General features: G+C 37.3%; 1 protein-coding gene and 1 non-coding gene across 4 annotated transcripts in view; both read right to left on the bottom strand.

Annotated features, from left to right (window-relative positions):
• Positions 1-2,590: 2,590 nt before the first annotated feature.
• Positions 2,591-25,771, bottom strand: part of Mtx2 (metaxin 2) — a 59,186-nt gene continuing 36,005 nt past the window's right edge. For all 3 annotated transcript variants that reach the window (XM_040745616.1, XM_040745615.1, XM_040745617.1), the window contains exons 4-10: positions 18,373-18,445; positions 13,460-13,536; positions 11,733-11,825; positions 11,238-11,276; positions 10,725-10,850; positions 9,879-9,955; positions 2,591-3,027 (exon numbers count right to left, since the gene is read on the bottom strand). In XM_040745616.1, the coding sequence (XP_040601550.1) occupies positions 2,856-3,027; positions 9,879-9,955; positions 10,725-10,850; positions 11,238-11,276; positions 11,733-11,825; positions 13,460-13,536; positions 18,373-18,445 (657 nt within the window). In that variant the 3' untranslated portion in view covers positions 2,591-2,855. The remainder of the gene's footprint in view (positions 3,028-9,878; positions 9,956-10,724; positions 10,851-11,237; positions 11,277-11,732; positions 11,826-13,459; positions 13,537-18,372; positions 18,446-25,771) is intronic.
• LOC121140587 lies at positions 9,648-9,784 on the bottom strand. The gene has a single exon (XR_005877511.1). It is a non-coding gene; the product is annotated as a small nucleolar RNA SNORA57 (small nucleolar RNA).

Here is a 25,771-nt window from a genome sequence, read left to right as displayed (position 1 = left end):
TGGCACAGCTCCACTACTAACACCTATCTGTCTAACCTTCCTCATCACAGGTCTACCTTTCTGATTCAGTTTTTGAGTGTTGGCTAAGAGAGACATGGAGCAATAACAACACAGCAGGAAATAACTTGGACAGAGGTCTACGACAAGCAGACATTCTCAAGACTCACAGATTACCTCTCTTATTATCTAAAGCAGTGTGGTATAGCATCAAATCACTGGGAAACCGCACAGTGGTACAGGGGGCAAGGAAGCAGAACTGAAACCCAGTGGCTATCAGGGTTAACCAGAATCTGAAGTGAAAAATGAAACCGCCTAAAACAAGAATCTCCTTCCCATTAGCCATATGGAACACAAGTCCAACCAAAAGTGAACTTCAGTCTAGAGCCGATTTACCACAGACTCTTCTTATACTAGGAGGAAATAGAAGTCCTAGATAAATAACCAAATATAAACTGGTATTCAAAAGTCCAAGAATCTCAACTCAGGAGGCTGATCTCAAGTTCAAGGGGAGAAGAGGGGAGGGGAGGTAAAGGGAAAAGAGGGGAGGGGAAGGGAGTGGAAGGAAGGGGAGGAGAGGAGAGAGGAGGGGAAGAAAGTAGAAGAGGGGAAGGGGAAGGGAGAAGAGGGGAAGAGGAGGAGAGGGGAGAGGAGAGAAGAGGATGGGAAGAAGGGGGAGAAGAGAATTGTCAAATTGATTTAAATAAACTTTATCGAGCTGTAATTTACATACAACAAAATGCAGTTTAATAAACATGTATGCCTTATAAACATCAGAATCAAAGTAATTTCCCATTACCCTCCAAAAAATGCCCTTTGCATTTAATCCATTAAGAATATAAAATCTGACTCCAGGCAACCATTGAGTTGTTACTATGGATTAACTTTGATCTAAATTTTACATCCATATACACATACACACATACACACACACACACACATACACACATACACACACACTACTTTCTCCAGAGTACTTACTGTACATAATCCTGGCTAATTGAAATAAGCATTTTAGGGGTGGGGACTCAGCAGTTAAGAGTACTTGCTGTTCCCAGGATCAGAGCCTAGCACCCACAGTGCAGCTGTAACTTGAGTTCCAAGGGATCTGGTTTCTGAAAGCACCGGGTATACACTTGATACACATACAAACATACAGAGAAGTACTTACACACACAAAAAAATTTAAATCAGTTGCAGCAAATGCCTATAATCCCCATAAGTCTCTGTGAGTTCCAGGCCACCAACGCTACACTATTAATAAGACACTGTTTCTTCCTTTCTTCTTTTTTAAGCACTCCATGGGATAGAAACATGAAACTTAATTACCCTTTAAAATTGTTAGCCTGAAGCCTGGCAGTTGTACACACCTGTAATCCAAGCACTCGGGAGGCAGAAACAGGCAGATCTCTGAGTTCAGGGCCTACCTGGTCTACAGAGTGAGTTCCAGGACAGCCAGGGCTACACAGAAACCCTGTCGTGAAAGGGAGAAAAAGTGTTAACTTGGAGATGAAATACAAATGAACATGAGAAAGACTATGTCAGCATGGAGGGGAGAAGGGCTTGTTCCAATATCCTACTCCTCATCAAGAAGCCAATGGCAATTAATGGCTTCTGATAAAGGAGAGTTATTTTTCTTTGGGGAAGAGAGGAGTCATTGGTAGGTTGTCCCACAGCCCACACTGGATGACCTCACAAACATGAGTAATTTGACTTAGGTTGAAAAAACTTTCTAACTATTTTAAAGACAAGAAGTCGGGGAGGAGATAGGATAGATATAGGGAAAGGCACTGGATAGAATGGGGGATGGATATGACTAAAATATTTGTGTACATGTATGAACATTTTAAAAACTGTTTGAGATTCCATTTCCTGTTTTTTAAACTGGAGATAATTGTCATTAAGTGTTCTGTAAAGATTAAGTGAGTTAGAAATGTTTGGTAAGCCGGGCGGTGGTGGCGCACGCCTTTAATCCCAGCACTTGGGAGGCAGAGGCAGGCGGATCTCTGTGAGTTCCAGGCCAGGCTGGACCGACAGCCTCCAAAACAATACAGAGAAACCCTGTCTCGTAAACCAAAAAAAAAAAAAAAAAAAGAAAAAGAAATGTTTGGTAAATGATAAGAAGGCAGTATCACTCTTGACATGTTAATAACAGATTTACATTTGATTCTTTAAAGCATCACTACTATGATGGGAGGGAGAATGATATATAATCCTTAGATTTGTATATGAAATCCCATCACCACTCCTATGAAAACTACCCTCCCTTCACCCCCCCAAAATAATTAAAAACTATCAAGATGCTCTCATCTCCATTAAATAGTTCTGTCAACCCAGCCCTGCCCTAATGAAACACTGTTCAATTCAATTCAATTTAGGTATGAAGAATGTTCAATGTGTGCCTCACTGAAAGACCTACAGTTACCCCACTTTCTCAGTACATTTTAAAAAATACTTTCCCATGGTCAGTTTCACCATGTATTCAATGGTCTCAGTACACACATTGATTGCTTTCCTTAGAGAAATGTTTATTCCACGTGTACTAAGTTCAGTGAGTAGCCAAAAAGATCAAAGACAGTAAATGAAACAACCATAATTGCTTAAGGTTTATTTTTATATGCTCATAAAGAAATAAAATATCAAGATATAGAATACAATGTAACAAATCAAACAATTCAAAATGAAGGTGGACACAAATAACAGTACAAAGAACATGTATATGAAATTATGCAATTTTTTGAGGTTTCAAAAAAGTGTTTTTGGTTTTGAAATTCTGTAACTATTATCTATTATAATGTTCAGGTAATACATATCTCAAAGGAGATTTCTTTTTAATAATAACTAATTGACATATAATTCTAAGACAACCTGCCTTTACCCCGATCTTCAAAATAGTGCTGTTCAATTCTTCTACAGAAAGCAAGGAGGTTGCTGTAGTTTTTCACCTTCTCAGAAAGTTCATCACTGGTCAACTGTGTGGTAAGAATGGTGTACAAATGGCCAAACACCAGAGCATCAAGTTCAGTAGGCCTAAAAAAAAAAAAAAAAAAAAAGAAAGAAAAGCTGAGAGGTACTCCATTTTTATAGTAAAAAGCATTCTTTCTCAAAGAATGTTTTATTGATCAATTTAAAAAGAAAAAGTCACAGAAATAAATCCTACCACAACTTGACAGAACTTTTCCATTTCAAATTTGCCACAGAGCATCCATTATTTACTTGTTTGTGTGTTTGTATTTTATGTGCATGTGTGCCTGCATGTATGTCTGTGTGAGGATGTCTGATCCCCTAGAAATGGAGCTACAAACAGTTGTGAGTTACCATGTGGGTGTTGGGAATTGAACCTGGGTTCTCTGAAAGAGCAGCCATCTCCCTAGCCCTGCATTCATTATTTTAATCACCAAATAAACACAGTGCATTCCAGAGTGGCAGAAACTATGCTAGAGATATAAAAAAACAAAAAACAAGAAAAAAATGATATTCTAAGACATGGAAAACACACACACACACACACACACACAAGGTCTCCACGTGCCCATTACAAGAGTCAATAAAAAGGTGATTATGTGTCTTATGCCACACTAAAATGCACTTACTAAACAGTTTGCCTCACCAGGGTCTGTAAGATTTAAAGGCAGCAGGCACTGCCTGAATCTTTATAGCCCCAGATCTTAGTACAGTATCTGTAGTCCCCAGGATTTGTTGGATAAATGAAGGAAAGAAAAATAAGTACGCTGCAGAATGTAGGATTTTTTTCTAACAGAAATTATTCATATCCTTTTGCAGTCTTTCCTCTGCAATGCAATGATGGAATATTATATACAGTGAGATGTGTACCTTGGCACAGGCCTCTAACTGCAGTACTCAGGCTTAGTCAGTAATACTGTAAATTCAAGGTGATCTTGGGCTATACACAAATTCCTGTCTAAAAATAAGATAAAATGAAAATATGCTATCTGTGGTTATGTTTAAAAGGTAGTCAAGAGGGTAGCTTTTTTTTTTCATTTTTTGTTTTAAATAACAAGAGTCCTTGGACTTAACAGCACCATAATTTTTTCATCACAAATGAAGAATCAATAATAAGCAGATCCTTACAAAGAACCAAGGACATAAAGTGGGTAAATACAGAGTTACGGTACTTGGCTACAAGTAATATAAAGATGAATTTTCCTATATCCCTAATAATTCTTAAAAAGAGAGATATCTATCTTATAAGTGGGGACTTATCCTCTTAATACAGGTTTATGTCAATCATCCTTCACTTCTCATATGGCTGGGCACTCTTTATCAATAAATGAAGGCTCTGAATAAGGTCAACAATGAATCTGTGCTCATCAGAAGTACCCTGAAATTCCACTGACAGAGAGTCTGGGAAACAGGAAAGAACCTAAGAGAGATATGCATGGTACCCCAGAGAAGATGAATGAGGCAAGATCTCCTGAACAGATTGGGAACACAGCAGGGGGTGGGGGGAGTGGGAGCTGGGAAGAAGAGAGGGGGAGAAGAGGAGGAGAGAGTAGGTCATGGGGGAACAGGAAGGTTGAGTGAGGGTAGGATAGGGGAGAACAGGATGAGAAATACCATAATAGAGGGAGTCATAGGTTTGAAGAGAGATCTGGCACCAGTGAGACCTAAAAGAATGACACCAACTGGCAAGCTAAGCGACAGTGGAGAGACCACCATAAATGCCCATTCCTGATAATGAACTTGACGACTACCTTATATGCCATCCTAGAACCTTCATCCAGTGACTAATGGAAGCAGAGGCAGACACCCACCGTTAAACACTGAACTGAACCCATGGAACCCAGTGACAAGAGAGAGAGGAGCGATGAGCAAATGGGCAAAGAATGGGCTGGCAAAACCAGCAGAGACAGCTGATCTGAACAAGGGGGAACTCTTGGACCCCAGACCGACAGCTGGGAGGCCAGCATGGGACTGATCCTGACTCCGAGTGTGAGAGTCAGTGAGGGGGCCTGGGCAACCTATGGGGCCCTTGGCAGTAGATCAGTGTTTATCCCTGGCATACAAACAGACATCGTGTGTCCATAACACAAAGAGGGATGCTCTCTCAGCCTGGACTCTTAGGGGGAGTGCCTGGACCCTGCCCTGAGCGAAATGACAGACTCTGGATATCCCCTATGTGGAAGGAAGTGGGGATAGGGTGGGAGGCTGGGGTGGTGGTGGGGAGGAGCAGGAAGACGGGAGGGAGAGGGAACTGGGGTTGACATGTGAAGCAAGCTATTTAAAATTAAAGTAATAATAAAAAAAAGTTGTCAAAAAAAAAGTACTCTGAAGTGATCAAAATGTCACATGCTAAAAGCATATAATCATATAACGCCAAAGGCACTGAATTTATATATGGGTATGAGCATACAAAAACTGTTTCATGAGGATAACTACTTAAAGTTACTTTTTAAAACCTATGAGGAAGTAGGATACAATAGCTGAATGAAACAAAGCATATATTATCAAAACACATCTCTTATACTCCTTAAAATTTAAGGCAATGTCTCCTTATGTGGTTCTGGCTGGCCTAGTTCTATTAAACTAGCCCAACCTAAAACTCACAAATTCACCTACTTCTGTCTCAAAAGTGCTGAGATTAAAGACATTCACTATCAGGCCCTACAATCCTTACAAATTTCAGTGACTCCTATTAACTGACTCTGATTTTTACAAATTATGAATTCCATAATTCCTCCCTTTTAAAAAGTACCGTGAGACTGAATATGGCTCAGCAGGGTTAAAGCACTTGCTGCCCAGCCTGATGACCTGAGTTCTATCCCAGGAACTCACAGCAGAAGGAGAAAACCAGCTCTCTAATTGTCCTCTGACCACCATACTTGCACTGTGGCATGTCCCCACAGCACATGCATAAATAATGTTTTTAAACTAAAGTACACTTGCGGTTATACAAGATGTATTTCTTAAAACTCAAAACCATAGTTATAAAAGTGCCAATTTTATAAGATGTGAATTATGCCAAATAAATAAGGAAACAATTCAGAAAAACCTGCAACAATTATGAAAGACAAGGGCAAAACAACAACAACAAAAATCCACCAGCCAGCACTGGCTGCCTGACAGTCCAAATTCATCCCTGGGCCCCACATTGTAGGAAAAAACCTGTGTATGTGGTGTGTGTGTGTGGTGTGTGCGTGCGTGCTCGCGCATGCCAATTCCCTTCCTATGAGCTGTAAGTTATTTCAAATGTACCATTGTACTCATATTTGCAGACTTTGTATTAGGAAAATATTCTAAGATGACAAGTTATTAAAATCCTACTGTTACCTTACCTTACATCATCATCTTGTCTGCTGGATTGGAAAAAGTATTGTAAAATGAGAACATCTTCCTAACCTTTTCCATTTAAAAGTTTCCTCCCACACATTCTTTTTGTCTTTTTTATTCATTATTATCTGATCCCCGCCCCCAAGACAGGGTTTCTCTGTGTAACAGTCCTGGCTGTCCTGGAACTCGCTTTGTAGACCAGGATGGCCTAGAACTCACACAGATCTGCTCTGCCTCTGCTGGGATTAATGACATGTACCACCACACCTAACTATCTAATATCTTTAGAGTATCTAATCTAAAACTACTAATTTGGTCCAGGTGTCTCCTAAATTTTCTTTTCTAATATGATTTACCTTCCCATCTCTTCATACTACTAGAAACAGTATAATACACATATACGTATATAAAATGGTGAGCTTTGAAACTGTTACTAAAGCATGCAAATCAAAGCCCTTTCTGCCTTCCTTTTCAATTACTGTTATTGTCACAAGATCTCCCTCAATTTCCTATTTCCTCTTTCTTCATGGAGTTTTTTTGTTTTTGTTTGTTTTTCAAGATAGGGTTTCTCAGTATTGCTTTAGTGCCTGTCCTGGCACTCACTCTGGCCTCAAACGCACAGAGACCCACCTGCCTCTGCCTCCCGAGTGCTGGGATTAAAGGTATGCACCACCAACGCCCAGCCATCTTTATTTCTTTTTATTTTTTATTTATTTGTGATTTTTGTTTTTTGAGACAGGGTTTCTCTGTGTAATAACCCCAGCTGCCCTGGAACTAGCTCTGTAGACCAAGCTGGCCTCAAAATAATCCTTTCTTTCTTAAAACAAACAAAAATTATTTGGTTTCTTTTAAAAGTATTTTCTCAGTATCTCCAGTAGGTCAGTAACAACCGAAGTTGGTTTTAATTTTAGGAAGTAAAAGTAGGATATAAAAAAAAGAGAGAATTTGTCGCTACTCAGTATATGTGAGAGACAAAGGTGGAATTCAAGGGTTCTAAATTAGAATCTAATCTGTGTGTTTTAAGCCAGGTCCTTACTAACTAAGATATCGTGTCTCACAAAGAAATGACTCCTACCACAGATAAAGAAATGAAAAAAGTTTTATCATAGCAAAATAAAATTACAAGTTACCTTTTCCTAAATGGAGTTTCTTTCCCTTTAACCCTGATTAAATGATAGGCAGCCAGGCATGTGACACATACCTGTAATCCCAGCACCTGGGAGGCTAAGCAAGAATGAGCGTAGATTTGAGGTCAGCTTGAGCTACAGAACAAATTCCAGGGCTACATAGGAATAGCCTTATCTCCAGAAATTAAATTAAAAGATTAGGCAAAATTAAAAATTAAATACATTCCTCAATCCTAATTACTGGTTACCAAAAATTTTTATCTAAGTATCACATTAGGTAAAAGATTTTAACACTTGCATCTTAAATACCAATTAAACATTAAATGCATATCTTCTGTTTGCAACTATCTAAATTTCAATTTCTTTTATAAGTTTAAATATAACTTATTAGTATAAGTAGTATCTTTAATTTTTCTCTAAATCACATGCTAAAAGATCTCTAGTTACCAGCCCTTTGACAATGACCTTAACTAAAAATTATTCTCCTGCCTGCCCCAAAAAGCAGCACATGCAACAAAACTCATTCACTGGTACAAGAATAATGCACTTCAAACAATAAAAAATACCACTTCTCAACTTTTGATCTAGTAAAAGTTCAGTATCAAAAAGGAAAAGAACGACATAATACTAACATCTGAGTATAATTCTTTATGTTAGGGACTAAACAATAGAAGACAACATAGTTGTAGAAGCTGTAACTTCCAGGATTTGATGAATCCTGTAAGCTTTCTGCTTCTGAGATTAATTAGTCCCAATTTTTAATCTTAAAATATTTTTACATAACCTGAGATGTTAAATGTTTTATATATATATATATGTAGTTTTATATTACTTGTGTTATAAAAATATATAATTGAAATATTTCTAAACTGTCATATTCATTTTTACTATAAAATATATTTGACATAGCTACAAAAGATAATGTCTATGAAGGACAGAAATCACAGCAAATAAAGCCCTTGAAAATTATCAACTAAAGGGCTCGACTACTCTTGCGAAGGACTTGTGTTGGGCTCCCAGCACCCACGTCACAGCTCACAATCACCTGTAACTCCATGGCCCTGCCTCCAAGAGCACTTGCACTCACATGCACATACCCAATCAGATACACAGGATTTAAAATGCAATAGGATAAAAAAAAAAGTTTTAATTATTGGAGCTGGAGAGAGAGCTCAGTGGTTTAGAGCACTGGCTGTCTTTCAAAGGACCTGGGTTTGGTTCCCAGTACCCACAACACAGCTCATAACTGTCCTTAACTCCTGATTCATGGGATCCAATGCCCTCTTGTGGTTCTGCAGGAACCGGCCCTATAAACAATCTTCAGAGCCTACTTCAAAAGAATAAAGCAATGAAAAAGATATTATCAACCTAAAAAACAATGTTTTTAATAATAAATAAAGCAAAAGATAGCCTTAAGAAAGCCATTGAGATTAAAATATTAATTTAAGCTCATTTATAATGGATCACAAAATTGACAAACACTTTCAATATATTAAAATTATAATTTTTGCCAGGCACTGGTAGCACAGACCTATAATCCCAGAACTCGGGAGGCGGCAGAGGCAGCTGGATCTCTGAATTCAAGACCAGCTTGATGAACAAAGTTCCAGGACAGCCAGGGAATACACAGTTTTTTTCTTGAAACCACCCTCCAAAATTATAATTTTTAATGAAAGAAAATCTTTGCCTTTTAATTAGCTTTAAATTTTTAAATTTGTTAACAGAATATTAATTACTCGTTTTACATATATTTTATACTCCTTAATTTCTGCATTTAAGATATTTTCATTTTAAAGGATAAACAGTATTCTGCCTGTTCTTATGACTCTGCTGGTCTTCAAGCATCTTTCACTACAGAATAAGGTTGTATTAGCAGCACATTCATGTTTTTGTACTTGAAAGTTTAAGATTTTAATATTTTGTACTTCTAAAGCACCTTGAACTATATCAAAATCTTTGTCAAATCATACAAAGACTGATCAATTTACAAGACTGATCTTAAGAAACCTCATGACAAGGACTGGACTTTAGAAATCTTAGTTCCCAGAGCAAGCACCATCCCTACTATCAGCCAGAGGAGATAAATATTTAATGAGCACAAAAATGAATTATAAAAATAAGTCTCTCTCTCTCTCTCTCTCTCTCTCTCTCTCTCTCTCTCTCTCTCTCTCTCTCTCTCTCTCTCTCTCTCTCTCTCTCACACACACACACACCCCTACCTTTCCCCCTGTAATGTGTCTTGCTGCTTGAAAATAAAATCTGTGGACAGAAAGCTCCCAACACCAATGACATGACTGCAAAGGTGCTGGAGCCCTTTCATACACATAACAAGAAGAGCCACATAGCTGGTCCCCACCAAGAAGAGCAGAGTTGTATGCACTTCTTGAAAAGATAATACCTTTGTAATAAAAGACAACTGGAAGTACTATATGAAGCAAAGACATATAATAATAAAAATCTTACTGCTTATTGAAGAAGTAAGGTTGTGTTCCCAGTCTTTGGGAAAGGGCTTGACAGCATTGGTCTACATCTTCTAAGACCTACACAGACAGTGAACCAAAAAGAAAAATATCCAAATTAGCAAAACAACAAAAAGTATGTAAAACAATTTATGCCACAGTTTAGGTCCACATAGTCAATGATTTTGCTTATATTTTAAGGGGAGAGGAGAGCCTGCCCCACAAAAACAACATACTAAAAGGTTCTGGAGAGTGATCAGTCACTTGCTAACCCCCTTGTACCACACATCAGTAAGATGTCTGGCTAGAAATCAGGGTTAGCAAAAAGAGACACCAGTTACCTCAAATGACTGAGGCTCAACCTCATGACCTTGCAAATTACACTTTTAAATTTTTTGTCACTTTAGTAAACTTTAGACACAACCCTGAAAAATAACCTTGTTAAGTACAGTGCTTAATAAAGTTTTTTAAGCTCTGATGCTGCAGATCTATTCCTGACATAAAGATTCCCACAATATGCTGTTTAGGGGTAGAAAAAAAATCAAGTTATAGAATAGCAAGCATAATATGATCCCATTTGAGGAAGTACTACTAAGACTAGAAAAATATTCTCTGAATGAAGAGGTACAATTCTGAGGTGGCAGGATTTCAGAAACTATTTGTCATTTAGACCTTACAGGCAAATAAACACATGCAACTTTCACAAAGGAAATATAACTACATTACGAGAGAAATAATAGGAAGTATGTTGCTGTTTATGTTACAATATTACACTGAGACTAATTTTTAAAGTAATGCCATTTTTAATGCATACAAGTTGAAGTTCTTGTTAACTTCAATCTGTACTGACCTGGTCCAGAGTCTTGGTACCCCATCCAATAGCTTTCATCTTCCGTTTGACTTCCCACTGCTTCTGATAGGCCAAAATGTGATTCAAAGGCCAAGGGTAAGGAGATCCATATCTAGCATGAGTGATCTAAAGCAAAAAGACTTTGTAAAACACAGAATCCTTCCTAAAAATAATGCATTTTTACAAACAGAATTCTAAAATGTATGCATTTCCCATACATAAAGAAATCTGAAAAAAAAAACACAACATATAGCTTACAACATAAAAAATTAAAACTTTAAACCATTCCCTTTAAAAATATATAAACTTTTATGTACTTTACAACCAGTTCTATCAAACAATGACACATAGCTTTCCTAAAATGTATGTGCAAGCAAAATTAAAGTAAGTGAAAAACTGTATCACTAATGGTAGAAACCACAATGTTTCATTTATGAGCAGGGACTTGCGATTCTGAGCAAAAGTGTTTTCTCATTAAATTTTAATTAAGATAAATGCTGCAGAACCACTCACCTCCCCTGCTGTAGCTTCATCACACCACTGGAGATACAACTAGGAACAAAAGAACAGTCAGTGAAACTTTAAAACACCAAAAAGAAAAGGGCCAAACTTATCTCTTGCCATGGTAATTCCTGATAAGCCAACTTTGTTAATCAAATAGGTTATTTTTCTTCTCAGCTAATTCACTGCACAGAATTATCAAATTTATTGGCAATACTTTACAGAAAACATTTCTTATGCACAGAATGTATGTTTAAACATCCTTATTTTATAGTCATTATTAAAGTAAACTTCAAAAGGCTAAAGTAAAACAAACAATAAGCAGGCAAGACTCACTCCTAGAGTTGAAAATATCTAGGAAACTTGTTTATCTATAATGATCAAACAATTCAGATGACCACCCCAGCCTGCTTCTCAATGGCTTTAAGGTAACCCATAATGAAAGTTTTATATGAGAATACAGATTATACAAGATCATATTTTATTTCAAGACTTATAATCTTATACCTCTGCAGTCAGCAGCATATTGTTGACTAATTCCATGTAAGCTTTCATTTCTGCTTTTTGGACTTCATCCAACCCATCACTAAGAGAATGACCCTAAGGGGAATTTTAAAAAATTTTAAAAGAGCATCGTATTAAATATACAATATCTTTCAGTTATCTTATTATCATAACAAGTAATGTAATATATAAATGTAAAATGGATTAATTTCTAAAATGCTTTTTAAAACAAAATTATTATGCATAAAAGTATAGCTAATATTTGATCACTATTAAGTAGTATTAATTTGTCATTATATACATGTATTTTCAATAGACAAAATTACAAATGAGTTATTTCATAAAGGAGAAAACAAGCTGGGCGGTGGTGGCGCACGCCTTTAACCCCAGCACTCAGGAGGCAGAGGCAGGCGGATCTCTGTGAGTTCGAGGCCAGGCTGGACCAACAGCCTCCAAAACAATACAGAGAAACCCTGTCTCGTAAAAAGAAATAAAATAAAATAAAATAAAAAATAAAGGAGAAAAAAAACAGTCAGTAGTAAACCTTGTATTTTTCAGGCATAAAACCTTAAAACATAAGAAATGCCAAACAGGTGCTACTTAAAAAATGGGCAAAGATAGGGGGAAAAGCCATTTAGTAACAAGGGAAGAAAGATACAACGTCAAAAAACTGTAGCAATGGAAAAACATAACATAGTATAGCTTCTACTCCATCTGGCAGTCTGCTCTAATTATTAAAAGGTATATGCCAAAGCATGGCATTAACACTCTCAGGAATTTATCTTTGCTTGCTTTGAAACCAGGTCTTAATATATAGCCCTAGCCGGTTTGAAACTCACTCTGTAGACCAAGCTGCCTTCAAATCCAGAGACCAGCCTGCCTCTCACTTCTGAGTGTTGGTACTCACCAACCATGTCTGTCTTAGGAATTTATCTTAATGAAATGAACATACAGAGGTTTATGCAAAAGAAAATTCACTTTAACACTCATAAATAGCAAAATATATGCTCAATATCCAAATGTCCATTTAAAAACTATATAATGCATTCAGCAAAACAGAAAACCATGTGACTATTTAGAAGATATATATACCTGTGTATAGTCATTAATATGGAACCATATTTAAACTTGTTGGTAATTTTAAAGGACAAAATAACACATAATAGTGTTTTCTGGTTTTCTATCTATGTAACAGTTTGGAAGAATGCTTCCCTAAATATTAAAGAAAGTGCTTTTTTTGTTGTTTTTTTCAATACAGGGTTTCTTTGTGTAGCTCTGGTTATCCTGGAACTAATTCTGTAGACCAGTTTGACCTCAAACTCAGAGATTCACCTGCCTCTGCCTCCCAAGAGCTGAGATTAAAAGTGTGTGCCACCACCACCTGGCTAATGGAAGTGTCTGTCAACTGCTAAAATCTAAATTAAACAAATGAAATGAACTACTAATTGTCAAGCAGGTAACTTAATACTTCCAACTTAAAAACATATCCTACATCTCTCTTCTCAAAGGTCAACCAGGTATTTCTTAAAGACATAAAAGCTTCATTTATGACAGAAATTCTCATACCCTACATTAGAAAATCAACCTACATCTTTGCTATTGATTTGTATTATGAATAAGCACCCAACTTACAGTTTAGAAATATTTCCTAATAATTTACACTAGTATTTCATAGTGCTAGGTTAAAATCAATGAAAATGTTCAAATGCATTTACTGTTTTTTTCATTACCTTGGCTTTAACGAACTGGACTATAGGACCAAGTTCTGACACTACTTGATTTCCCACATGAATAAAAGGAACTTTTCCTGTTGAGAAGGAACAAAGACGTGAGAAAACAGCTTCAGGAAATTAAAGTTTGTGCTGGTAAGAAAAAATAAAATTTAACAAGAAACAGGACTGTTTTATTCATAAAGAAATATAAAATTATAATTTTCCAAATGATAACCAGAAGTATTTGCTAAAGTCTACAAATTTTAAGCAATAATGGCTCACAGATTTTAAAATAAAAGAGCCAAGCATAGTAGCACATGCCTATAATCCAAGAACTCAGGAGGCCAAGGCAGGAGGATTCTAAGGTCAAAAACAACCCTGAAAGTAACATTCACAGAAATCAAATTACTAAAAAAGTGGGTAGAGAAAGGGGGAAAGAACAAGTAGAGTCATTTCTAGAGTCCTTGTCCAGATATGTCAACAAATCATCATGTATGCTTTTCAGAGCTAAGACTAAACAAGACTAATTATTAATCACATGGACCAAGCCAGGACACTAGATCAGGTTCACTAAAGGCTTCCAAAAAAATTTAACTGGGATTTTCTTCAGGGTAAAGCACAAAACATCAATCTATGCTGAAAAGTTTTTTGCTTGTTTGTTTGAAACAGGGTCTTGACTATGTAGTCTTCACTGACCTGGAACTCATTTTGTAGACCATTCTGGCCTCAAACTCCCAGAGATCCACCTGTCTCTACCTCCTGAGTGCTGGGATTGAAGGTGTGTACCATTAACACCAGACTTACAATGGGCTTTTAAAACAGAGAACATGGGACAGTTAGCCAACTTTTTGGCAAAAAGTTAGGAAGTCATTAAGCCTGTTACTTTGTCCAGTTATTAACTATTTTCTTGGGGAGTTCTACTTTTCTTCTTTTAACTTCATCTGTTACATGAGCTACCCAGACTAGATGACATCTACGTTTCTAGCTAACATTCTCTGAATATACAGACTTACTTGGCAACATGTTAATGCTTTCTTTAGGGAAAAAACCAAACTAGTTAGGGTCAAGGAAATGGTTCTGTATTTACTGTGCACACATGAGGCCCATTGTTCCAATCTCCAGTACCCGCACAAAAAGCTGGGCATGCCAACTCCTGCCTGCAATCCCAGGTCTAGAAAACAGAGACACACTGGTCTAGCTAATTTTCAAGCTCTAAGTCCAGTGAAAGACTCTGCTTCAAAAATCAAAATAAGGTGGGGGCAGACTGATAGAAGAATGATAAAGGACATTGATGTCATATCAACTTCTGACCACTGCATACTCATGCTTGTATGGTTGAATGCACCTGTACACATTTGTGTACATATAGACACACACACACACACACACACACACACACACACACACACACACACACACACACACACACACAAGCATGTGCGCACACGTACCAAAAAGAAAAAGAAAAAAATGATTTGGAGTGTCTTCTGTCTGAAATGAGAAGCAGAACACACAGTTCTACTTTGGCACAGAATTGTCTCTTGTGTTTTTGCTTGGTACCTGCAATAAAGACTGCACATTGACTCTAGTTAGCCTAGTGAGAAGAAAAAGACCATTCACTTCTCATCTGTTGCTTTGATCCCTTACTATCTTTATTGGATATATTTGCATATTCAGTTGTCTGGCCACATTATTTCTGTGCTTTATTATCTACAACCCTAATTTATGTATGTGGATGGTAGGTGTGGGTGTGTTACATGCAGAGGCCAGAAGTTGACATGTCTTACTTTGTAGCTTTCCACCTTTTTGTTGGTTTGTTTTCTTTTGAAATACGATCTCTCTGAACCAGTAGTTCACCATTTGCTAGACTAGCTGACCAGCCACCCTCTGGGGTCTTCTGTCTCCATGGTTTAGCATTAAGGTTCCAGAGCTCTTGACCTTTATGAGGATCCTTGGAATCTGAACTCAAATCCTCATGCTTGTGCAGCAAGCACTTAGGCCTCACCTCAGCCACCATTTAATATATTTGCAAGAAAACGAAGCACCCTCTCTAAGAATCTGAAACTAATTGAAAAAGAGCAATAGTCTGCCTCTGCAAATATTATTCTTGAGAGGGCAGGAGAGATGCTCAGTGGTTAAAAGCATGTACACCTCTGGTAGAGGACCTGAGTTCAGTTCTCAACACCCATGTCAGGTGACTCACAACCACCTGCAACTCCAGTTCCTATTCCTTTAGCTTCTGTAGATACCATCATTCATGTGTATGCACGTGTGTGCACATGCACACACACATAAAAAATGTAAATGTCATACCTCACAATACCCATTAGTCTAGGCATGAAACAGTTTTTTTTCCAAAATTCAGATGACTTGTATTTAATAATGGTTTTTTCAAGTAAAAATCAAGCAACAATATAGGTGTTCATTCAGTTTAGCTTGCTTATTTTTTGAGATTTATAAAGCAGTAGAAGGAATACACCATTGGTAATAGGGAAATAAAAATACATCTATTAAGTGTATGTTCCAAAAGGCTCCCCTTTTCTTTGTAATGTTATCTCATAGATGCAGATGAAGCTTTTATTGATATGCCAGGCACCCCGTCCCTTACCCTCAGGCTAAGTCAGAGAGAAGCGAATACACTGAAGAGTGGCTGGAAGGCCCTGCTGTTGGTGTGAACTCTGGTTGAACTAAATCTGCAGCCGGTTTCATCCTTTCACATTTGGAGTGGACTAGCTTGCTATTTACAGACTATTTTTTCCTTTATCTTTAATCGTTGTATTAAGCATTGATGTTCGTTTAAATGGAATATTACTCTCTAATATAGCGTTTGTTTAGAGACTCCAGTTTCCTCTTTGTCTCTCTCCCTCACTCCCGCTGCTGAGGTGTGAACCTCAGGCTTCATACTGGTCAAGCACCGTAGCTACTGGTTGAGCTATGTCTCTTAGTGTTACCATTTTCAAAAGCCTACTTTTTTGTTTTTTCCTCTCCTCTCGTGTATTGGGAACATAACTCAAGCTAGCATACCCTCTAAGGTGGTAAATTCTTTGAGTTCAAGACATTTATTAATTCATCGTATGTGTTGTTTTTGTTTTTTATTAGTTTTGCTTTTTGAGGGGCCACCACCCAGCTCCCAGGTAAATCACACATGGAAGCTTATTCTTAGTTATGAATGTTCTGGTTTTAGCTTGACTTGTTTCTAGCCAGCTTTTCTTAAATTAAATTAATCTGTCTACCTTTTCCCTCTGGGCTTTTATCTTTCTTTCTTCTGTATATCTTGTTCTCTTTCTTACTCTGTGACTGTCTGGCTGGGTAGCCTGCCCCTGATGTCCTCCTCTCTTTGTCCTCTTGCCTCTCTCCTCGGTCTCCTTCTATTTATCCTCTCTGCCTGCCAGCCCTGCCAATCCCTCTCCTGCCTCGCTGTTGGCTGTTCAGCTCTTTATTAGGACCACCAGGTGTTTTAGACAGGCACAGTAACACAGCTTCACAGAGTTAAACAAATGCAGCATAAACAAAAGTCACACATCTTAAAATAATATTCCCCAACAGTTACACACTAAGAATGCTGACTTCAATGGGTTTCAGATTTAAAATTAGCATAAAAGAAATCTTTGGAAGACTACATAGAAAGTGCTTAAATAGCCAAAGAAATATAGTGAGTGTGGTGGTTTGAATGAAAACGGTCCCCATAAGCTCACAGCACACAATATTAGCAGGTGTGGCCTTGCTGGAGGAAGTATGTCACTGTCACTGCAGGATGGGCTCTGAGGTTCTAGCAGGTCAAGCCATGCCTAGTCGCTCACTATCTCTTCCTGCTACCTATGGATCCAGATGTAGAACTCTTGTTTCCTCTCCAGCACCATGTCTGCCTGCATGCCGCCATACTTCCTGCCATGATGATAACGAACTAAACCTCTAAAACTGCAAGCAAGCCCCAATTAAGTATTTCCTTTATAAGAATTGCCATGAGTCACAGCAACAGCAACCCTAAGACAGTGAGCCTTTGTCTCTTTAAAAAAAAATTACATTATCAAGTAGGCCGATTTTTTTGCACTTATCACTGACAATCATAAAAGAAATACTAATCAATTATATACAATAATTTATTCATAAAAGAATGATTCAGTGTTTCTGTTGCTCCAGCAAAACCAAAATGAAAATGATCTGTGACATTATGTTTAACATTCAATTAGTTTTATGGAGATATATATATATATATATATAAATATATATATTTTTTTTTAATTTTGGTTTTTCAACACAGGTTTTCTCTGCGTAGCTTTGTAGACCAGACTGGCCTTGAACTCAGAGATCCGCCTGCCTCTGGTTCCCAAGTGCTGGGATTAAAGGTGTGTGCCACCACCACTGGCTGGCATTATATTTTTATACCAATTATTTGAATCCTACTTAAAATCTATTAGCATGTAAAACAGATCACTGTTATCATTTAAAAGACTAAATGTGAAGCTTTAGTAAAAAGTACTTTAAAACACTAGAAAAAAAAGCTGACAGTTTAATTATTTCAATAGCTTTCTTCTTGTACGTGTTCTATAGAAAAGATAACTCAGGGATGCTGAATAATAGATTCATTAACATCAACATTTGTTTTCAGATAAGGAAAGCCCTGTGAGGAAATCTGACATCACCTATGTCCTGAGCATTCAGTTAAAAACCTCAGACCAGAGTTGAAATAAGTAGACATAGGCCTTCATGATTAACCTTATAACTGCTGCTTTAAAAAAAAAAACTGGAAAATAATTCTTCAAAAGGACAAAACAAACAAACAAACAAAAAATCCTAAGGATTTTAACATCAGGAGCTAGAAATATGGCCAATGGTAAAAAGTACTTACCTAACATGTCCAAGGCCTTAGGTTCAATCCTCAGTATCAAATAACAAACAAACAAGTATTAACAGAGCATTCACACACTTACCAGAGGGAGACATATATTCTGCATTTGCCATACACACCACTTTTATTGGCAAATTACACATTTGCAAAAAAGCCTGTAAATAAAGAGAAATATAATAAGCCTAGTAAAAATACATGCATATTTGAAAAGGACTCTTCCTTCATTCCTTTCCTAAACTACATAGTCCACACAGTAATACTCCATTGGAAAATGGTGAGTTTAAGGTTTCCAAATAAAAATATTTTTCACTTAAAAAAAAACAAGTCAAGTCATTAGTAAATATATAAGACTTAAGAAAATTATATATTGTCAGAATGGCTAAAATCAAGAACACCAACGATAATTTATGCTGGAGAGGATGTAGTGAAATGGGAACACTCCTCCATTGCTGGTGGGAGTGCCAACTTGTTCAGCCACTTTGGAAATCAGTATGGAGATTCCTCAGAAAAATGGGAATAAACCTACCACAAGACCCAGCAACTCCACTCTTAGGCATATATCCAAAAGATGCCCATGCATACAACAAGGATGTCTGTTCCGCTATGTTCATAGCAGCATTATTTGTAATAGCCAGAACTTGGAAGCAACCTAGATGCCCCTCAACCAAAGAGTGGATAGAGAAAATGTGGTACATTTACACAATGGAGTACTATTCAGCAGAAAAAAAACAATGGAATCCTGAGATTTGCAGGCAAATGGATGGCACTAGAAGAAACCATCCTGAGTGAGGTAACACACTCACAAAAAGAGAAACATGGCATGTACTCTCTCATATATGGATTTTAGACATAGATCTGGGGAGTGCCAGCCTACAATCCCATGGCCAGAGAGTCTGGGAAACAGAACCTTCATTCAGTGGCTGATGGAAGAAGAGGCAGACTCCCATGGCTAAGCACTGAGCTGAACTCAAGAAAGCTAGTAACAGAGAGGGAGGACTGATGACCAAAGGGATTAAGACTGGGCTGGTTTAACCCCTAGAAACAGCTGACCTGACAAAGGTTAACTTTTGAATCCCAGGCATCAGCCTGGGAATCCAGCATGGGACTGATCAAGACCCCCTGAATGTGCATGTCAGTGAGGAGGCCTAGGTAATCTATTGAGCCTTGGGCAGTAGATCAGTACTCATCCCGCGTATACACATGGACTTTGGACTCCCATCCACAATGTGAGATGCACTCTCACCCTGAATTCTTGGGGGGAAGGTCTAGGCCCTGCCCTGGATGAAACGACAGACTATGGACACCCCCATGGAGGGCCTCTCCCTCCCTGGGGAAATGAGGGGATAATGGGGGTGTTGGGGAGAGGGCACGGGAGGAGGGGGAGGGAAAGGGAGAGGGACCTGGAACTGACTTGTGAAGCAACCTTGTTTCTAGTCTAAATTTAAACTTAAAAATAAATAACAAAAGAAAATTATATATACTTATGGAAAATGTTATTCATATTTTATAATACTTTATGTAAGTAAGCAATGTAACATTGCTTTAACTTTCTTAATGGATGACTAATGTCAAAATTTTACTAAGATACTGACAGTTTAATTTTTTTTTTTTTAACGAAACAGGGTTTCTCTGTATTGTTTCGGAGGCTATCGGTCCAGCCCGGCCTCGAACTCACAGAGATCCCCCTGCCTCTACCTCCCGAGTGCTGGGATTAAAGGCGTGCGCCACCACCGCCCGGCCGACAGTTTAATTTTTTAATTCATTGAGGATCATCATCTTTCTCACTGTATTAGAAACTTCAAAATGTTATTTCAGCTACTTCAAGATTCTTTCCAGTAATCCTCAAAATCCTGACATGTGGTTTCCATGTTAACTAAGAAGCCAGTGAGATAGCCCAGTGAGTAAAGGTGCCTGACACCCCAAGTATGATGCCCCCAAAAACAATATGATGATGTGGGATGTCCTTCTGTATACTTTGAATATGTGTTATTTTTACTGGTTAATGAGTAAAGTTTTGACCAATAGCCAGGCAGAATACAGCTAGGTAGGAAATACAAACAGAGTTATGGAGAGAAAAAAGGTGGAGTCAGGGAAATGCCATGTAACCACCAGACATGAGCTTTGTGGTTAAATATAGATTAATAGAAATGGATTAATTGTGAAGCTAGTCAGCCAAGCAATTATAATTAACATTAAACCTCAGAAAGATTATTTGTAAAAGTGGCTGTGGGACTGGGTGGGATGAGAAACCTCCATTTACAATGTGGTGAAAAGAACCCAACCTGCAAAAGTTATTCTCTGACTTCTTCACACATACGGAAACATGCATGCTCATGCTCTCATGCTCTCTCTCTCTCTCTCTCTCTCTCTCTCTCTCACACACACACACACACACACACACACACACACACACACACACACACACACACACACAAAACTAATAAACAAGCATAAATGTAAATAAAAATTTTAAAGAGACAAATTATTTACTTGGTTTATAGAAAGAAAAGTGTTGAAGGAATTAAATGTCAACTAATAAAGGAGTAGATGAATCATTTCTGTCCCACCTGGACCCACAGCCAGTTAGTCCCAAATAAACACACAGAAGCCTATATTAATTATAAACTGTTAGGTCAATGGCTCAGGCTCTTATTGGCTCTTTCTTAATTAACCCATTTCTATTAATATGCGAACCTCCACATGGTCTTGGCTTGTTAATGAATCTACTCTTAAAAGCAACTACTAGTTTTAAATATTTTACATTGGATTGGATTTTTATACATTGTTTACAAATGTTGCATATTGATAAATTTGATATTAATTTTGCTAAAATGTACTATACATACGTTTCTAATATTGTTCCTATACAGCTCATTTAACAATATAATGCAAATTTTAGTCCTTGAAAGTTATTATTAACAACTATATAGGACAATAAGAGAATGTAGTCTAGTAATCTGTCAACTATTACAATCGAACTTATAATCACATTAGGTATGTTTATAAATAAGGTCAAACAGATATTTTAGAAAAATAGGTCATCTTCAAATACTTCAGATATCTATAGAACATGGCATTTAAAATGTTTTAATAACCTAAGTTCTATTTTTTATAACAATGAGATATATCTGCTCTTGGTAGCACCAATCAATGTTCACTGGAGATGATGAGGGGCATCAAAGAAATTCCACATGGAGTTTACATTGTGGCAAAGGTAACCCACTGAACAAGAAAGTGTCTTTGCCTCAACTCCTGACAGTATACTGTCAAAATTGGACAAACAGGACAGCAAAAAGAGTGACTGCAAACTGGCCAAGGCAAGGTGGTCCAGTCCTTCAGAATATTCTGCTTCACAGAAATATCTATCAGATATGCTAGGCCAATAGGCTGAATATAGATGCCCCAAAGTTGCAGAACAACCTTGGGTGACAGTCCAGGGAGCCAGCTATTTCTGTCATTTCTCACATCTTTTGGAAATCCCTTGCCTGTACTTCCTGTTTTCTCAGGTCTCTGAGGGAGTTGAAGACTAGATAGTATAGTTATAGTTTTCCTTGTTTACCAGACTCAGTAAAGAAACTCACTAAATATGTCTTAAATATATTAGGTTTTAAAGACATTAAAAGATAATTTGGTAATACAAATTAGAATAGAAAGTAAATTAAGTACAAGACTTTGGACTCATCAAGAATAGACATGAAGTATTTTCTCTGAATTTGTCAAATGCTAATGGACAAAATATTGTTAATGTACTTATTGCCTATACATATTATACTTATTGTATATACTTTTCTTATATTAGCTATAACCTTTTTAAATTTTTAGACAAAAAAAAGGGGGAATATGTGGTGATATCTTGCTAGTACAATTAAAGCCGGTCTGAAGATCAGAGAATGGAGCTTGCCACTAGCTAACCACAGAGGTCTGGAGGTCTATGCAGACAGACAGGAAATGAGATAGCTGGGCAGGAACAGGATATAAGCAGGGAGAAACAAGAACTCACTCTCTGTCTGTTGGGAGGTAAGGTGTGACTGTGACTTGCTCCTTCTTCTCACTGATCTCACAGCAATTTCCTCTATATGTGACTCTGGGTTTTTATTAAGTAGACCAATTAAGAACTCCATTTTACATTTTAGATGGAAGTTTCTGTCCCACCAGGTTCTGCAGCCCTTTACTCCCAAATAAATACACAGAGGCTTACATTAATTATAAACTGTTTGGCTGATAGCTCAGGCTTCTTATTGGCTAGCTCTCTCTTAATTATTAACCCATTTCTATGAATCTGTGTATCTCCACATGGTCTTGGCTTACCAGTGATACCCCTGCCTCTTGCTTTCTCTGCAGCTACATGCTGTCTCTGCATTTCTCTTCCTAGAGTTCTCCCAGTCTGGTAGACCCGCCTATACTTCCTGCCTGGCTACATCATGCCTGTCCATTGACCAAAACAATTTTATTCATCAACCAGTAAGAGAAACATATATATATGGCATTCAAAAGGACATCCCCTATCAACATCCAAAACCAGAATTTTATACACCTGCTTTAACACAGCTTATACTTTTGAAGAATTTTTATGATAAATAAGAAATATACGCTGCATGTGTGGTGACACACAAAACTTGGTAGGCAGGTGGATCTCTGAGTTTTGAGGTTAGCCTGGTGTACATAGTGAATTCCAAAACAGCCAGGGCTATATAGAGACCCTATCTCAGAGGAAAAAAGAAAAAAGAAAGAAACAAAAGAGAGCAAAAGAAAGAAAAATGAAAAAAACATATACATATACAAAATTGCATCACATTTACACTGATTTGTTTTTAAATGTTTTTAGGACACCAGTGAATTCTACCTAATCTACTGTTTTCTGTAATACTCCAGGTTCACTTCCCTTGTCCTCTTTCATGTCTGACTTTTCCTCTTATACTCTCTTCTTTTCTACAAAATAATTTATCAACTGGGAAGTCTTAAGTTACTGTAGTAATAATTCCATACACACTTAAAAGGGGGAAAGAAATCTTTCTTATTTTTATAAGTTGATGAAAATAAAATAAAAACAGTCAAATGTTTGTTACCATAAATGACTTCATTAACAAGGCTATTATTTATTATATATTGAGATTAAGAATAGAAGTCTGCTCATACCCAATATAAATTTCTCATATAGTTGTTTCCTGTGATTCTTTTTCCACTCTAGATTGAAAATCAGTCTTAAGACTTATTAAGCAGTAACAGTATTGAACATGAACAACATTCTATAAAAAAAAAATCCCATTTACCCACTTGTAAAACTAAGGTAAGGCTGTTAGTTCCAAGCCAGCCGGGGCTACATTACAAGACCCTGTCTCAATATAATAAAATACAGCTCTGTATTTTTAAAAGTATGACAACTAAAATTCCAGTTCTCTAGAAATGTAGAATTGTTTCCCTGAAAAAAGAAATCCCCTTTACCCACAGCCTGATTACTACATTGTTGTAACTTATGTACATCTGATCCCCCAAACAAAAATGTTTTAGAAAGCTAAAGAATGTCTTTTTTCCTTCTCTGTATTTCTACTGGCCTCCTTACAATCTCCTTCAGTTTTCTTACAACTAACTTATAATTTTGCAGCATTTGATGCTAAGCATTCAATGTTACTTACTTTGCAATGTTATCTGAGTGCACCAACCAGACTGGGCAAGAGTTTACTGTGACAGATGCCGATCTCTGCCCTCCCCTCACCCATCCATGTTCTCCCCTTTCCCTGCAGTGGGAGAAGTCTCAGCAGCAGATACTAAGGGTAAAGTACTGTTTTCTATCTCAGCACTACAAAAGGCTTGCACAAGTCAATGGAAACAGACATGATCAGAAGAAACAGAAAAACAGATATATAGCATCCATGAAGAGGCAATATAGAAGAGGAATAATCAGATGGACAGGAGCTTCTATCAGGAAACAGGACCCTTTTCATACTGTAACAAAGAAGGTAGAGGTCAAGGATGACCATTGCAAACTGATTTTAAGAAAAGCAAAAAGACTAGGGCTGAGTGCACAGTTCAGTCAGTAAAAGTTCAGCTCAAACTTGAGGGCCTGAGTTTGGATCCCTAGGACCCACATAAAAAGCAAAGAACACAGGGTTTTCTTGGAGCATCCTGGCCAGCTGATCCAGACACTCACTGAGTTTCAGGTTCAGTGAGAACCCTGTCTCAAAAAGAAAGGTGGAGCTGGCCATTGTGGCCCATGATTTCAATTGCAGAACTCAAGATGCAGAGACATCTCTGAGTTCACAGCCAGCCTGGTCTACACAAGACCTTTCAGGCTTGCCAGGATTAGTACACAGTGAGCCCCTGTATCACCTGACACCAACCTCTGACCTCCATACACATGCACACATGAACATGTAAACACACAAAAAAAGACAAGAAAATGAGAATGTACACACATTAACTGTGAAATACGAAGAGAAATCATTTGTTGAGAACGCAAGTCTAGGAGAAACTAAGGCCTTCAACTAAGCAAGAGTTTGAAAGAATGTAGTTCTTTTCAAAGGCCTGAATAATATTTAACTGTTAATTAGCAACCACTAATACCATACAAAAGGGTACATATGGTATAAAATTATACTACATGTATAATTATATCAATAGATGTCCATAGAACTTTAGTTCACTATTTTAAAAAGCAAACTGTATTGTTGAATAATCAACCCATACTTAAACCCCAAATGTTTTTTGACTGAATTTTGACCAATTTAACAGCACTCATCACACAAACCTCCACTGAGGGCATGATTCTTGTTAGACAAAGATTAATTCTGTAACATTAATACATATCCTCTTCACTGGTTCAGAAGAAATTTCTGAAAATTCATCTGGAGTTCACAAAGAAGCTTGATATTATGCAGAACTTCCACCCAAATATTAAAAATGTTAAGAACAGAGCATTCCCATGATTATCTTCAATATGTAAAACTCGAAAGCAAAGGAAGCTCTGACTTAACTCTGTACTCCCTTTATCAGATGGAAGGGAACTGAAGTTCCAAAATATTACTTTCACCTTCCACACTTTTTAAATATGCTTAAGTGTGTATATGTGGGGGTGCACATGTGTATGGGTGCCCATGAAGGTCAGAGGCTACAGATCCCAATAAAGCTGGAATCATAGGTAGCCATGAGTCATCCAACACTAGGAACTTAACTAAAAGGAGAGTATGAGCTCTTAATCACTGAGGCAGCTCCAACCCCCCTTTATTTTTTCATCTAAAAGTACTCCAAATAATACCTATGATACACCAACCAAAAGCACATTTTGTTTTTTATTTGAAGTAGAAATATTTATTTTTATTCTTAGGTGAGAAAAATGTAGTTTTGCTTATAACAATGAATTTAGGTTAACAACTTCTTATTCTACAGTTGGATACTTAATTCCAAAGCAATTTAAAGAAACAGCAATGTGAAACAATTTCCTTAGCATATCCTGTCCCAATGTTTTATAACAAGGCTGTCCAATA

This window comes from Mesocricetus auratus, unplaced genomic scaffold (assembly GCF_017639785.1).
Source record: "Mesocricetus auratus isolate SY011 unplaced genomic scaffold, BCM_Maur_2.0 Super-Scaffold_100004, whole genome shotgun sequence".
NCBI classification, from domain to species: Eukaryota; Metazoa; Chordata; class Mammalia; order Rodentia; family Cricetidae; genus Mesocricetus; species Mesocricetus auratus.
The sequence above is the reverse complement of the archived record's forward strand: the minus strand, read 5'-3'. Positions and strand labels throughout refer to the sequence as shown.